The sequence below is a fragment of the Chiloscyllium plagiosum genome, unplaced genomic scaffold (assembly GCF_037043375.1).
Source record: "Chiloscyllium plagiosum isolate Xiang-an unplaced genomic scaffold, Cpla_swu_hap1 HiC_scaffold_6, whole genome shotgun sequence".
In the NCBI taxonomy this organism is placed as follows: Eukaryota; Metazoa; Chordata; class Chondrichthyes; order Orectolobiformes; family Hemiscylliidae; genus Chiloscyllium; species Chiloscyllium plagiosum.
The window spans coordinates 1,139,664-1,156,719 of record NW_028270144.1 but is presented as its reverse complement, the minus strand read 5'-3'; the positions used below and the strand labels follow the sequence as shown (position 1 = coordinate 1,156,719).

Below are 17,056 nucleotides of genomic sequence, written 5' to 3'. Positions count from 1 at the left end.
CAAAACGGCTCCATCCAAACCATCTGCACTTAGGAGGTTCCAGTCAATATTGGGAAAGTTGAAATCACCCATAACAATAACCCTGCGATATCTGCATCTTTCCAAAATTTGCCGCCTATGAGTTCTTCAATCTCTCTACTGCTATTGGGTGGTCTGCAGAAAACCCCCAATGAGCTGGCTGTTCCCAACTTCCACCCATACTGACTCAGTAGACAAACCTTCCTCAACAACCTTTGTTTCTGGAGTTGTGATGCACTCTCTGACTGGCAATGCTAAACTCCCTCCTCTTTTTCGTCCCTCCCTGTTCTTTTTAAATGTTCCAAACCCTGGAATATCAAGCAACCATTCCTGCCCCTGTGAAATCCATGTCTCCGTTATGGTCACAACATCGTAGCCCCAAGTACTGATCCATGCTTTAAGTTCATCACTCTTATTTCTGACACTCCTTGTGTTAAAGCAGACACACTTTAACCGATCCCTTTGTTTCATCATGTGTAAAAATCTTCCCGATAGGTTCACTACATCCTGTCACTGTCCCTTCTACAAATACCCACCTCTCAGATATGTAGCTCTGGTTCCCACCCCCTTGCCAAACCAGATTAATATAAATGGATTGCATTGTTAATAAGCATCAAGTCTCAGCAAGAACCCAACTGTCTGCTGTGTACGTTTTCAGACTGACATAGAACACCACTATCTGGGGATATCTGCCCGATGTTACATGTTACCTGATGCCTGTTCCCTGTCACCTTTGAGGAGAAAGTGAGGACTGCAGATGCTGGAGATCAGAGCTGAAAATGTGTTGCTGGAAAAGTGCAGCAGGTCAGGCAGCATCCAGGGAACAGGAGAATCGACGTTTCGGGCATAAGCTGAAGGGCTGAAGAAGGGCTTATGCCCGAAACGTCGATTCTCCTGTTCCCTGGATGCTGCCTGACCTGCTGCGCTTTTCCAGCAACACATTTTCAGCTCTGTTCCCTGTCACCCCCAGGTCTGCTCTTGCTCTTAAAAAGGAGTTGCTTGAAGAATAAGAAAGGGAACCTTTTTCCTGCGTCTCCATATTGCAGCAAGTGTATGGTTATGTTCATGACCATGCATTTGCCTTTGACAACTCTGAGATCATTACTCATTGCAAGGGACTTCTTGGTATTATGGAAGTAACACTCCTAACCAGCTCTTCCCAAACAGCTGTATCATTGTTGTTGGGTTCTGCTCAGCTCTTTTACTAATTTATTCCCTTCTGTTTCTAATCATCAACAGTATGACCTTGTGTACAACAGCTATTCATGTGTGGAAGCTGTGTTCTGACACTTGACCTACCCAAATTTTCCCAGCTCTACCCCCACATATTTGAACCATGGTTTGTGCCTTTGTTCTGATAGAATTGCAGAATTGAATTGACCAATGGAATTCCAAAAGGGTGTTCCCCTGGTCTTTCAAACCATTAGCATTCTGTCTTATCATGTCCCTGCTGTTGCATAATAGGCACAAGAATTTTCATTTTCATGCTTAGTTTCCATACAAAACCAAGCTAGTCAAATAGATTTATTACTAAGCTAGTCAAATAGGTTTATTACTAAGCTAGTCAAATAGGTTTATTCAGTGAAAGTGGATGAGAATTAAATTCAATTCTATATTTTGAACTGCTCACTTTTCTGGGAGATACACTTTATGCTTTGACAAGTTTACAAATATATTTTATATCTAAAGAAAACTCACCACTGTTCACAAAAGCAATAACTTTAAAGTAACTGCACAATCATGACAAGGCAGGGTATTAAATAACTTTCAATATGGATTCTGTTGCTGATATAAACGACTCTCAATGGTACTAATTATACTTCAGAAAGAACTGAACCAGTTGGAATTGATTGGAAAATTTTTTATATTAATTTACCAATGACAATGATTATGAAAATATGCACAGAGTGAAATTCAGTGTTCACAAAGGCATGAAATAGTAGTGAAAAATTGACCATCCATAAACAAAGTCACTGATTCCTTGTCCACTGAAGTCAGATAATGGACACTTACCCTACCATTGTCACTTGGTGCCTGTTTTATATTTAAATTCCATCTTCCAAGTATTTGCAACTGCTGTGATGCAAACATCGTGCTCTCTGCTGTTTCAACAGATAACAGTGTACAACCCTGTAGTTAATACAGTGCTGAGTTGTAGCATGTTTCAGGAAGGGGCTCAAGTTCATAAGATTTTGACAGGAAATTTGGCATAGCCAGGAGAGTGATGGTACAGTCTGGGATATTATCTGTAAGACAGGATACTTTGAGCAGGACTATTGATGAAGCCGGGTGTTCCCCTATTGTGACTGAACCTGATGCCTTGCACAATTACTTTAATCTCACAGCTTTGTAAAATTGCTGCCTGGTGAGGCACACTCAGAAAGTAGTAAACTATATAAACCACATTGCTGTGCATTGGAATCACACATGGCTCACACAAAGTAAGCCAAAATGATTTCATTCCCTAAAAGTCTGAAGTAATGCTAATGAAATGGTTTTGTCCAAAATGAAACAGATCACTGTTTAGGCACGGCAGCCCACAAGCCTTCCCCAACCCACCTTGGGGCTCTCGGCCGCTCTGACACACCATCTCTAGGACAGCCCATCCTGATTACCCCTTCTCAGGATGACAGCGCTCAGAACGGCCTACCCACCTTGGGGCTCTCGGGGCGACTGGCATCGGGACAGCCTACCAACCTTCAGGTTTACAGGACGGCCTACCCACCCTCCGGCTCTCAGGTTGACAGCTTTAAGGACGACCTATGAGCCTCCCAGCTCACAGGGAGGCCTGCCAGACCCAGGGACACACTGCCTTTATTCCTGATACACTTTTGCCCAAAATGTCGATTTCGAAGCTCCTTGGATGCTGCCTGAACTGCTGTGCTCTTCCAGCACCACTAATCCAGAAGGTGATAAACCCAACAAGCAACAAGACAGAGTCAATTACCAATAAACAGAGCCCTTTCTGGTACACATAGTCCATTACCATAAACAATTCTCTTCAAAAAGCAGAGTCCATTCCCAGGAACAGAGTCCAATCCAGTATACAAAGTGCATTGTCAGAAATAGAGTCAACTCCAAACTGCAGAATCCATTACTAAAAACAGAGTCCACAACCAAGGGCAGAATCCACTCCTGAAGGCAGCAAAACCACACCCCACAGCACACAGGTGTTCAGTCTCTATAGAATCCTGGCTCATCCACGGAGAGACAGGCCCACTCTCAGGAACACAGTACATTGTAAAGGTTCAGTTAACTCACAGGAGTTTGGTCCACTCCCAAAGGCAGAATCCACTCCAGGATGCAGCAATTGATCATCTCCAGCACGCACACAGGTGTTCAGTCTTTACAGAGGCCTAGTCACCTAGCTAGGCCTACCCATATAGGGCTAGTTTATCTGGGGTGGCATGGTAGCTCAGTGGCTAGCACTGCCGCCTCACAGCACCAGGGAGCTAGATTCGATACCTGTCTCAGGTGACTGTGTGGAGTTTGCACATTCTCCCTGTGTCTGTGTGGGTTTTCTCTGGGTGCAGTGGTTTCCTCCAACAGTCACAAAGATGTGCAGGTCAGGTGAATTGCCCATAGTGTTAGGTGCATTAGTCGGATGGGAATGGGTCTGGATGGGTTACTCTTCGGAGGGTCGGTGTGGACCTGTTGGGCTGAAGGGCTTGTTTCCACACTGTAGGGAACCTAATTTCTAGAGTTGAAGCTGCTGAAATTGCAGAATGACACCGCAGATATTGCCCACCCAGTGTGTTTGGCTGAGAAGTACAGTCAGCTTCAGTCGATGAACAGCCACTTGGAGGCGATCTTGCAGGAGACAGTGTTGCTGAAGCTGCGGTTAGTACAGCCTATTTGCCATCAGTGTCTACCTGTTGAAGCCAATTGTCACAGGTATGTCTCTGAAATCTTGCCCATGATGGTTAATTTCATTGAGAAACTGGACTCCAATCTGGAGCTGATAAATACCATTCCTCAGGTGACCAAGAAAGTAAAGATAATGGAAAATCTTGTTGCCAAAATGGTATCCGACATTCTGGAGCTGAAGGAACTGTTGGAGTTGATCATGAGATGGAGAGAGCAGCAGAAGACTGGTCTTGAACATCTGGGAAGTAAATGATGACTGCTTTTTGGGCTGTGAAATCAGAATTAAGCCATTTGTTATAAGAATTTTTTTTGAATTTCTAGATTTTAATGTATAAATTTCTTATGTGTAGTCTTGATAGCAGAAATTAACCAGTGGTTGTGACTGCTTCCTTTTGTCATTGATTATGGGAAGAATCCAGGTCAACTTTGTGAGTTAAACCACATTGCTGAAACGACTGACTTGACTACCCTCAACATTCACAAGCTAATATGTCAGCAATGAACCCTTGGTCATTCCCTATGGAAAATAGCAGGCTGGCGTATTTTATTTGGCAGAGTTACGCCTGAGATTGCGCAGGTAGTGACTGCTTTTTGGGCATCTTTTCCTGGCAACCTTTACTGCTTTGGTACCTCAATCAAGTGAGCAATCTTCATATCAGCCCACACAAGAAATGTCAGTAGAGCTGTTACACAGGGGCAGCCAAGTCCAATCTTGGCTTTGCCCAGTGTTCTGCCCTGTAGTTTCCAGCAAAAAGTGGGCGGCACGGTGGCACAGTGGTTAGCACTGCTGCCTCACAGCGCCAGAGACCCGGGTTCAATTCCCGACTCAGGCGACTGACTGTGTGGAGTTTGCACATTCTCCCAGAGTCTGCGTGGGTTTCCTCCGGGTGCTCCGGTTTCCTCCCACAGTCCAAAGATGTGCTGGGTCAGGTGAATTGGCCTTGCTAAATTGCCCGTAGTGTTAGGTTAAAGGGGTAAATGTAGGGGAATGGGTGGGTTGCGCTTCGGCGGGTCGGTGTGGACTTGTTGGGCCGAAGGGCCTGTTTCCACACTGTAAGTAATCTAATCTAATCTAATCTAATCTAAAAGATGTGTTTTCTCACAGGGGCTCAGCCCAAATACTGAAAAAACATTCAAAAAGAAGAAAGGTAGAATGCAAGGGCTAAGCCCTACCACAAAATCAACATTGTCCTTTTCTCAAAGGAAAGAGAAAAAGAATAACACACAGGCTGTAACCAGCCAGTGAAACAGCAGTTCCTTAATGAGAACTGAGTTATACCTGAAACACACTGACTGTCTAGATCAGGCAGTTTAAAAATCAGTCCTTAATAAAAAGGAATGCCAGTTTAGGAATCAGGTTCCCCAAAAAGCAGAAACTAACAGCAGCAGTACACACTGACTGTGTGACCAGCTCGCTCAGAGTCAGTCCCCTCCCTGGCACAAATGGAGATCCTTGACTCAGAGCCAGCTCTCAGTGTGAACAGCACTTCTGACACTCTGTTTCTATCTGTCAGCCAGGATCCTGATTGGACCAGATTAACAGCCCCAATCAGGGAACTCCTATTCTATGAGGCCCACCTGGCTGACCTTGTTATAATCTGACAGTTCAGAGACTGATCTGTTTATCAGTGTTTATTTGGACTCTCTTCTCATTTCTAATGTATTTGTAGGTGAGTGGAATTATTCATTCTTAGTAAGCCCACTCTTTGTTAAGTCATAAAAACCTGGTTAAATTGGCTCCCTTTAAAGCAGAAGTTCAGTGGGATCGGGGAGAAAGCTCCACAAAGGAAGACTCCTGTTTTTCAATTAACCTTGTCTACATGGAGCCACGGGAGTGAGTGAATAAAGAAGGGGAGCTAGTTCATTCCTAATCACCTGGCACTTTAGCAATTTGACATATCCTTGACATCCCAATAAATGTTTCTCCCAGGAGTAGTTTGGCTGACAACAATCAAATCAGTGACATTTTCAACAGTACGTATTTCTTCAATCACCCTGCAACACAACAATCATTACATCTTGTCAAGCAGAAAATGACCCAATTAGACATAATCTGTTCCCTGGTAGATAATCTATCTTTTATCTGTGCCAAAAGTTTCCCTTTATACCTTGAGTTTTTCATTTCCACAAAAGTCCTTGGTGCAGCATCTTATCAAATGTGTCCTGGAAATCCAAACACATTACCCCCATAATCTTGTGACTGTCACTGACCTTGGCCATTACAGCCTTCATTAACTGCTCATTGCATCCCCGATCCCAATGAACTTCTGCTTTAAAGGGAGCCAATTTAACCAGGTTTTCTTCACTTAACAAAGAGTGAGCTGACTAAGAGGGCCTCCAAGCCCTCCATTTTTTCCTCTCCAGACGTTCCCAACAGTACCCCTCCACCGACACTCTCATTCGTTTGGCCGAACTGGTCCTCACCCTTAACAATTTCTCCTTTGAATCCTCCCACTTCCTCCAGACCAAAGGGGTAGCCATGGGCACACGTATGGGCCCCAGCTATGCCTGTCTCTTTGTTGGCTACGTAGAGCAGTTGATCTTCCGTAATTACGCCGGCACCACTCCCCACCTCTTCCTCCGCTACATTGATGACTGCATTGGCGCCACCTCGTGCTCCCGCGAGGAGGTTGAGCAATTCATCAACTTCACCAACACATTCCACCCTGACCTTAAATTTACCTGGACCATCTCTGACACCTCCCTCCCCTTCCTGGACCTCTCCATCTCCATCAGTGACGACTGACTTGACACTGACATTTTTTACAAACCCACCGACTCCCACAGCTACCTGGATTACACCTCTTCCCACCCTACCTCTTGCAAAAATGCCATCCCGTATTCCCAATTCCTCCGCCTCCGCTGTATCTGCTCCCAGGAGGACCAGTTCCACCACAGAACACACCAGATGGCCTCCTTCTTTAGAGACCGCAATTTCCCTTCCCATGTGGTTAAAGATGCCCTCCAACGCATCTCGTCCACATCCCGCACCTCCGCCCTCAGACCCAACCCCTCCAACCGCAACAAGGGCAGAACGCCCCTGGTGCTCACCTTCCACCCTACCAACCTTCGCATAAACCAAATCACCCGCCGACATTTCCGCCACCTCCAAACAGACCCCACCACCAGGGATATATTTCCTTCCCCACCCCTCTCCGCCTTCCGCAAAGACCGTTCCCTCCGTGACTACCTGGTCAGGTCCACGTACCCTACGACCCACCCTCCCATCCTGGCACTTTCCCCTGCCACCGCAGGAACTGTAAAACCTGTGCCCACACCTCCTCCCTCACCTCCATCCAAGGCCCTAAAGGAGCCTTCCACATCCATCAAAGTTTTACCTGCACATCCACTAATATCATCTATTGTATCCATTGCTCCCGATGCGGTCTCCTCTACATTGGGGAGACTGGGCGCCTCCTAGCAGAGCGCTTTAGGGAACATCTCCGGGACACCCGCACCAATCAACCAAATCGCCCCGTGGCTCAACATTTCAACTCCCCCTCCCACTCTGCGGAGGACATGGAGGTGCTGGGCCTCCTCCATCGCCGCTCCCTCACCACCAGACGCATGGAGGAAGAACGCCTCATCTTCCGCCTCGGAACACTTGTTGGATTTCAACAGTTTCCTCATTTCCCCTTCCCCCACCTCATCCTAGTTTCTAACCTCCAGCAACACGATCCCCTGACGTGTCCGGACTTGTCCGACCTGCCTAGCTCCTTTTCCACCTATCCACTCCACCCTCTCCTCCCTGACCTATCACCTTCATCTCCTTCCCCACTGACCTATTGTACTCTATGCTACTCTATCCCCACCCCCACCCTCCTCTAGCTTATCTCTCCACGCTTCAGTCTCTCTGCCTTTATTCCTGATGAAGGGCTTTTGCCCGAAACGTCGATTTTGCCTGTCCTCGGATGCTGCCTGAATTGCTGTGCTCTTCCAGCACCACTGATCCAGAATCTGGTTTCCAGCATCTGCAGTCATTGTTTTTACCCCTAAGAATGAATAATGCTGACTAGCTTATCACCCTGATTCTAATGACAACACATCCTCACTGAGCATCATGAGAACACACAAACAAACAAAAATTAATGGCTTCTTCTTTCTTCATCCCAGAGATGCCCTGGATTTTTTGATGACCAGTCATTATTCCAGTCTAAGTAGGAACAGCGCAAGACTTCCACAGAATCCCCATTGTAGGAATCACCCAGGAAATTGAATTTTCTGATTTGATTTTATTTATTGTAGTCACATGTCCCTGAGTACAGTGAAAAGCTTTGTTTTGCATCAGTACAGGCAGGTCATAGCAAATAAGGACAAACAGATGATAGGGTACTTAGGTAGAGCGAGGCAAACAAGTTACACTGCACAGGAGTGCCTGAAGAAAGGTCAACATTAACAAGATCAGCATTATTTGAAGTTAGAGAGACTGTTCCTCAGTCTAATATTGGCAGGGAAGAAGCTGTTCCTGAACCTGCTTGTTCATGTGTCCTGGCTTCTGTATCTTCTGCCTGCTGGAAGGTGCTGTAGGAGAGCATTACCAAGATGCGATGGGTCTTTGATGATGTTGACAGCCTTTCTGAGGCAACGGACCATCTAAATAGAGTCCAAAGATGGAAGGTTAGGCTTCTGTGATGGTATGGGAGATAGTTAGGACTGCAGATGCTGGAGATGTCAGTGTTGATAAAGTGTAGCTTCATCAGGGTTATGTCCGAAATACCGACACTCATGCTCCTCAGATGCTGCCTGACACTCCTCTTCCGTGATGGTCTGGGCTGTGCATGCAACCTTCTGCCGTTTCTTATGGTCCTGGGCAGAGCTGTTGCCATACCAAGCTGTTCTGAACCAGACAGTATGCTCTTAATGGTGCATCTATAAAGGTTGGTGAGGGTCCTTATGGACATGCTGAATTTCCTGAGCCACCTGAGGAGGAAGAGGTGTTGTTGTTCCTTCTTGACCGTTGTATCAACATGGGAAGCCCAGTATAAGTTGTTGGTGATTGTCTCACCTAGGAACCTGATGCTCTCAACCTTCTCCACCAGGGCATGTCCTCCTCCTTTCTTCCTAAAGTTGATGATCCGTTCTTTAGTTTTGCTGATGAGAGAGAGGTTGTTCTCATTGCACCACGTAACCAAGCCCTCTAACTCCTTTCTGTATTCTGACTCTTTGCTGTTTGAGATCTGTCCTGCCACAGTGATGTTGTCAGCAAACTTGTAGATGGGGCTCGTTTGAAATTTAGCTACACAGTCGAGGGTGTACAGGAAGAACAGTAGGGGACTGAGGATGCATTCTTGGGGGACTCCAGTATTGAGTGTTATTGTGGAGGAGGTGATATGGCCTATCTTCACTGATTGTGGTCTGTGGGTCAGGAGGCTAAGGATCCAGTTGCACGGGGCAAAGGTTACAGAGTTTTGAGACCGGTCTGGAGGGAAGTTTGGTGTTGAAGGCAGAGCTGTCATCAATGAGCAGGGGTCTGACATGTGTGTCCTTGTTGTCCAGATGTTCCAGGGACAGATGGGAGGCCAGGGATATGCAATCCGCTGTGCACCTGTTACATCGGTGGGCAAACGGTCGGGGATCAAGGCAGGCTGAGAGGCTGGAGCTGATGTGGTACATGAACAGCCTCTCAAAACATCCCATAATGATGGAGGTCAGAGCCACTGGGTGGCAGTCATTGAGGCACATTGCATATGTTTTCTATGGTACTGGGATGATGGTGGTCTTCTTGAAGCAGGTGGGGACTTTGGCTTGTAGGAGGGAGAGGGTGAGGATGTCGGTAAATGTCTGCACTATCTGGTTCACACAGGATCTGAGTGTTTGACTGGGGACACCATCCAGGCCCTTCACTGGCCTTGGGTGGATTTCCAGGAAGAGCGATCTGACGTCTGCAGCAGGGACCGAGGGAATGGCTGTGTCTGGGGCTGTTGGGGCATGTATCACCGTGCTGCTGGCATTCTGCTCAAATCCAGCACAGATAGCATTGAGCACATCAGGATGTGTCTTTGTCCACTATCTCGCTCTGCTTCATTTTGTATCCTGTAATGTTGTTTAGGCCTTACCACAGACTATTGGGAAAACCCTCTGCACCAGGAAACCATGAAATATTTCCATTTAAACTGGCAACTTCAGAGGGTTCTGATGAAACAAAGTAAAATATTTACTCAGGAAAAGTTAGATGTAACCCCTGAGTGACTATTAAACAGACATCATTCTTACCTGATGTATTTCCCAGCTACATCACCCAGAACCTGACCTGACAGCTCCCTGGGCTCTGATGTACTCCTACTCCACACCTGACCTCCCTCTTCATCTCCCACTGCCCTGTAACTGACAGAAACAGAGGACCCTAATCATTTTGTGCTGCCATAACATTAGACCCAACCTGTGACAGCTTCCCCATCTGTTGCTGCTGGATCTGACCCCCAACTCATCATCTCTGCCATAACCACCGCTGGACCCAATCCTCTAGCCTTCCTTACACTCCTCCCACACCCACAACCCCCAGCCCTACAGGTACAGGACCAGACACCCGACCTGATGTGGTTTTTATTTCCTCTGACACTTCTGGAGCTGTCAGAGTGGAACAGAATGAAAGTACAGCTCTGCATTTCAAATGGAGCCCTGAACAAAATCTCCTCTCAGGGAAATAACATTTTGACTTCAGAAGTGACCCTTCTTCAGAGCTAGCAGCAGTGGGGAAAGGGTAGTAATTACACTGATGGCAGGTTATGGAGGGGAAAGCAGAGAGTGAATAGGTGCCCAAAGAGAGAGTGAGAGAGAAAATGGATAGGGAAACTAAGGGATTGTTGACAGTAAGCCAGGGACAGGTAATAATGGAGATGATGAGGATTAAAAATGGCTGTGCTGGAAGCAACTCATTTCCTGACAGGACCTGGCGTGTGGAGGTAGGAAATAGATATGGAAGGAAGTGTTGTTGAGTCCTGAAGGCTGGAAGGTAACCAAGTGGAGAATGAGCATAGATTGGGCTGTCCATACACCTTGTGTGAGGTAACAAGCAAGTCTCCACAAGGTCACTAGCAGATAAAAGACCAAAAGGAAACATCACATCTACCCAGTTCCTCCGCCAGGACCTGCAGTAAACTGCTCATGGACGCTTAGTCTGGGTTCTGTCAGGGCCACTCAGCTCCTGATTTCATTACAACCTTGGTCCAAACAAAACAGCTGAATTCCAGAAGGGATATGGTAATTACTGTCCTTGACATCAAGAGTGTATTTGACTGAGCGAGGAATCAAGGAGCCTAGAAAAACTAGACTCAGTGGGAACTGAAGGCAAACTCTCTGCTGGTTGGAGTTATACCTGTCACATAGGAAAATGGTCATGATTGTTGGAGGTCAGTCATCTCAGCTCCAAGACAGCTCTGTAGGAGTTCCTCATGGTCATGTCCCAGGCATAAACATCAATGATGTTCCTGCCATCATGAGGTCAGAAGTGGGGATGATTGCACAATGTTCAGTAACGTTCAGTTCAGTAAAGACTCCACAGGCACTGAAGCACTCCACAGCCAAATACAGAAAAATCTAGACAATATCCAGGCTTGAGCTGGTAAGTGTAAAGTTATATTTGTGCTATGCCCAACAACCCACAGTCTAACCCTTCTATCTCGATATTCAATGACATTGCCACCATTGAATCTTCCACTATCAAAATCGTGGGGGTTACCACTGACCTAAAAAACTGAATTGGACTAGGCACATAAATCCTTTATCTATAAGAGCAGGTGAGAAGCTAGGAATACTGCGGAGGTAACTCACCACCTAACTCCCCAAAGCCTATCCACCATCTACAAGGCACGAGTCAGGAGTGTGATGGAATACTCCCCATTTGCCTGGATGCAGCCCTATAACACTCAAGAAACTTGACACCATTCAGGACAAAGCAGTCCATTCAACTGGCTCAGTAGCAGCAGTGTGTACCATCTACAAGATCCACTGCAGAAACTCACCAAGGATTCTCAGACAACACCTTCCAAACCCAACTCCCATCTAGAAGGACAAGGGAGCAAATATATGGGAACACCAACCTCTGCGACTTCCCCTCTAAACCATTCACCATCCCAACTTGGAAATATATCGCTGTTCTGTCAGTGTCACTGGTTAAAATCCTGCAACTCCCTTCTAACCCCATTGTAGATGTACCTACAGCACATGGACTGCAGCAGTAACAAGAAGTCAGCCCACTACCATGACCTCAGAAGCAATTAGGAATGGGCAGGAAATCATGGTTGAACCAGATCCCCTGAATAAGTAAAAGAATTATCAATCTAGATTATGTACTGAAGGCTTTGCAACTTTTAACTTAGAAACACATCATGCCTGTGATTAATTGCTTGCAAATTTATTTTGTTAGTGAAGCAACCCTTACAGAAAAAAAGGGAATTAATGGCATGAAATTCAGCTACTTGTTATAGACCTCACTTTTCTAAAGAGGGCAGCTGATCTGCTTCTGTTTTTGGCTTTGAGTTCAAATCAACATTGAGTTTTATCCTCATAATCTCAACTCTATTCCCAAACCACAAGTGTATAATGTGAAAGCTCATAGGCAAACACACACAGAGTTGACTAAAACCATTCCAGTTACAAGTTAGGATTTTTCTGACATAAAACTGAGAACCAGTCTCATTTAATAGTTAAAACCTTAGAGAAACAAGCATTGAGTAGCATTGTGGTTTATGACACTGTCCTCTCGGTAGTGCGACCTGTAATATAACCTTGGCAGTTTCAAACCACTTCCTGAGAAGATATAGACTCAAATCATAAAAATACTCTGAAATTGGCACTAAACTGGCAATCTCACTTAAAGTAGCAAAGGGAATGGGTAGTTTAGGAAACGGAAAATACACCTTGCTGCAGTGTCATCTTTACTCTCCTAAAATGAGATTTAAGATATTGTCGAGAAAACGTGAAAATGGCTTTGTTCTACATATAATCACTATTGACATAACTGACTAATGCTCAACATTAGAAGGTTGAGGGGAGATCGAATAGGAACTTACAAGATAATCCATGGCTTAGAAAGGGTGGACACTGGGAACTTGTTTCCGTTAGGCAGGGATACTAAGACCCGTGGGCACAGCCTTAGAATTAGAGGGGGTCAATTTAGAATGGAAATAAGGAGACATTTCTTCAGCAAGAGAGTAGTGGGCCTGTGGAATTCATTGCCACGGAGCGCAGTGGAGGCCGGAACATTAAATGTCTTCAACGTAGAGATTGATAAATTCTTAATCTCGCAAGGAATTAAGGGCTATGGGAAGAGTGCGGGTAAGTGCAGTTGAAATGCCCATCAGCCATGATTAAATGCTGGAGTGGACTCGATGGGCCGAATGGCCTTACTTCCACTCCTATGTCTTATGATCTTATGGTCTAAACTGATAGGAGGAGCTGTCTGAAGGGAAAGGGGAATGGTTTGGGAAGGAGAAGGGGAAGGGGAGGTGGAGGGGTAGGGAACAGGGAGGGGGCTGGGTAGGGAATGGGGTAGGAAAAAGAGGAGGGCCATAGGAAGGGGGAGGGTAAGGGAAAGGTGTATAGGGATGTGGAAGGGGAAGGGGTAAGAAAAGGTGAAGGGGAGGGGATGGGAAACTGGGAGGGGCATGGGAAGGGGTAGGGCTAGGAAAAAGGGGAGGGGGATGGGAAGGGGTAGGGTAGGGGGAGGGGGATGGGAGGGGGAATGTTTGCGCAAAATATTTTCTTAAGCTCAGAATTATCTGTCTCTCCTATAAACACAGCCTAGTACCTTTGATGATTCCTTCCATCAATTTGTTGTTAATCGAGAAAAGACTGTCGGAATGGTCATTAGCTGGGTTAGATGTGTCCTGCTTCTTGTATTCCTGAGGAAGGGCTCATGCCCGAAACTGCTCCTTGGATGCTGCCTGACCTGCTGCGCTTTTCCAGCAACACATTTTCAGCTCCTGCTTCTTGTAACCAGGATATACCTGTTTACTGTTTTCAACATTTTCAGATAGATGCCAGTGTTCGAGCTCACTGGAACAGCTTGGCTCGGGGCACGGCACGTTGTGGAGCACATGCCTTCAGTAGTGTTGGAGGAATGTTGCCAGGATGCATTGCCTTGGCATATCCAGTACCTTCACTCACTCCTTGACATCACATGGCGTGATCAAACTGGCTGAAGAGTTGACATCTGTGATGCTATGTATCACTAGAGGAGACCAAATGGATCATCTATTTACTCAGTATTTGTGGCTGAAGACTGTTGTAATTGCTTTAACTTCAACTTTGCCAGAGATGTGCTGGGCTCTCCATCCTTGAGGATTGAGATGTTTGTGAAGCCTCCTCCTCCAGTGAATTGTTGAATTGTCTATTACCATTCTTAGCCAGAAGTGGCTGCACTGCAGAGCTAGGATCTGTTCCATGGTTTGCAGAGTTGCATCACTCAGTCTATCACTTGTTGCTGACAAAGTTTGGCACACAGGTAGTCCTGGCTCATAGCTTTACTAGGTGACAATTTGTTTTTTGATATGTCTGGTGCTGCTCCTGGAGTACCTCCCTACACCCTTCACTAAACAAGAATTGATCTCCTGGCTAGGGTCTATTGGTAAAGAGAGGGCTACGTTGGGGCATGTGGTTATGGATTGTGTTTGAGTACAGTTCGGCTGTTGCTGATGGCCCATAAAGCCTCATGGCAGCCCAGTCTTGAGTTGCCAGATCTGTTTGAAATCTACTCCATTTAGCATGGTGATAGTGTCACAACATAATAGAAAGTATCCTTAATGAGAAGCTGGAACTTCCACAAGGACTGTGTGCTGGTTATTCTTGTCGATATGATCATGGAGAGGTGTATTGGTGAGAAAGATGTGATGGAAGCTTTTCTCTCTTGTTGATTCCCTCACCACCCACTGCAAACACAGTCTAATTAGTTTAGGACTCAACCAGCTCAGTCAGTTCTTGGACATTGAGGTCCCCACATTGAGTATTCACTGTGCTCTTGTCACCCACAATGATTCCTCTGTGAGATGCTTAGCTATTGGTTTGTCAGTTAAAACATTGGGGTTTACTGGGTGGATGTTAATCTACAAGAGATTCTTTTGCTCATATGTGACCTGATTCCATGAGACTTCATTGGATCTAGAATCAATGTTGAGAACTCCCAGAAAATCTCTCTCTCAACTGTTTGCAACTGTACTTTCACCTTTGCATTGTCTGTCCTGCCAGAGAATGTGTTGAGAGTGAAGATGCAGGAAGTGTGAAGATGAGGGAGAGTGAGGACACAGGAATGAGGAGTAAGTTCAGGACCCAGAGAGTGGTGGGTCATGAGGACCCAGGAAGGGGATAGAAACAGGAAGGCCTCTCTTCCTCCTCCCCATTCTACTCCCATCATACCCCCTCCCCTTGCCACCTCACTCTCCCAACCTCTCTTCCCCGGTACCTGTCCCTAGTTTGGCTCCCCAATGTTCATGAATGCCCCCTCTCTAAATAGCAGGTCTCCCCTCCTTTCTCACTCCTCAGTCTCAATCTCCCAGCCCCCCTATTCCCATTCACAGTCTCTCAATCCCCATCCCCTACCTTATTCACAGCTGCCTCTAACCCCACCATTGGCCATTCACCCTTTTATTCCTGACCCTTCTGAAATGTGCCTCCACAAATTTAAACAGTTCACAGCAGACTTTCTCATGAAATGTTTGTGTATCTTCCACAAAGTAAATCACATGATGTTTTCATTAAATTAACACAATACTTTACTGGCTTCAGAAGACATGGACTGTCTTTAATTATCTTATTGCCTTTGTAGAAGCTTGCACCATCCAAATTGGCTGCTCCATTTTCCTACAACATTGACTACATTGCAAATGTTTCCATTGTCTACGAAGTGTACTGAGCTGTATGAAAGTTGTGAACGGTGCTAAAGAAATGCAAATTATTTTCCATATCAATAAAAGTATTGCTTTCATTTAATGAAAGCATTAGCTGATTTACTTTGTGAAAGATACACAAACATTTCATGAGAAAATCAGTAATTATGCTATTATCTCTTGAAAGAACTTATTCAGATGAAACAAAGTAAACTTTCAGTTCACTAAGATAAAACCTCATTATTTCAGCTGCAAAATCATGGGCTTTGATTTCCTGCAAAAACGGCTCATATTGGTGGACCATAATTTGGCATGGTAACCTTTAGCAGCGTCCTGTCCCGCGAGGCAAGGCTTTGTGCCTTTCTTTGAGGAGAAAGTGAGGTCTGCAGATGTTGGAGATCAGATTCTTCCCGACCTCTCCGCCCCCACCCCAGTCTGACCTATCACCCTCACCTTGACCTCTTTCCACCTATCACATTTCCGACGCCCCTCCCCCAAGTCCCTCCTCCCTATCTTTTATCTTAGCCTGCTGGACCAACTTTCCTCATTCCTGAAGAAGGGCTAATGCCCGAAACGTTGATTCTCCTGTTCCCTAGATGCTGCCTGACCTGCTGCGCTTTTCCAGCAACACTTTTCCATCTTTGTGCCTTTCTTGACAACATGCAGTTAAACATTGCCTGATTTTCCTCAGCAGCTGGCCTCTGGTGTGTTAATCTCAGCAACATCTGCTGCAAACGAAGATAGTGGACTGAGAAAACGCATCAATTCACTGGCCTTTGTTTTCCCTGGGACTTCTTCTTGCGAGCTGAACTTTCTATCTGATGCCCCAACCAATGGTAGTCATCCTCCAGAGAGTCTTGTTAGTGATGATTGTTGCTCTGCTGGATTGATCTTGACCAGTTGGTGCAAACATTGATGTTCAGATCACCCAAATTCCACAGAGTCCAGTGAATGGAGGGATCCTACTATTGGGAGATTATCAGGAAAGATTACTGGTAAGGTTAAATATTAATTAAAACTTTTAAGATGATAGCCAAGTAGTAAAACTAACTAGGCATTTCTGATTATTGTGAAGCCTGTACACCACAAGCTATTAACATCCTGCAATTTCACGTTGTCAATGCTGATTGATGGTGGCAAGGCAACATCCAGAACCATATCCTAATCTGAAAAATAGTGGTACAAATACTCAAGGACTAGAATTCAACAATTTTTAATCAGCTAAATGATGCCACAACCAGTTGTGGTGAAGCATAAAAATTTTCATTTTGTCTTCTTTATGTGAAAATCAAACAGTATTTCTTGCGATGTTTCAATTATCACAGGAGATTGCTTGTTGAAAATTTTGT

General features: G+C 45.5%; 1 protein-coding gene across 1 annotated transcript; it reads left to right on the top strand.

Moving 5' to 3' along the window:
- Positions 1 to 3,716: 3,716 nt before the first annotated feature.
- LOC122554037 (HAUS augmin-like complex subunit 2) lies at positions 3,717 to 4,240 on the top strand. The gene has a single exon (XM_043698523.2). The coding sequence runs from the start codon at positions 3,806 to 3,808 to the stop codon at positions 4,136 to 4,138; it is 333 nt and encodes a 110-aa protein (XP_043554458.2). The 5' UTR covers positions 3,717 to 3,805; the 3' UTR covers positions 4,139 to 4,240.
- Positions 4,241 to 17,056: the final 12,816 nt, after the last annotated feature.

Coding starts and splice junctions, on each gene's coding strand:
- LOC122554037 (XM_043698523.2), top strand. CDS start 3,806: ATGAACAGCCACTTGGAGGCGATCTTGCAGGAGACAGTGTTGCTGAAG.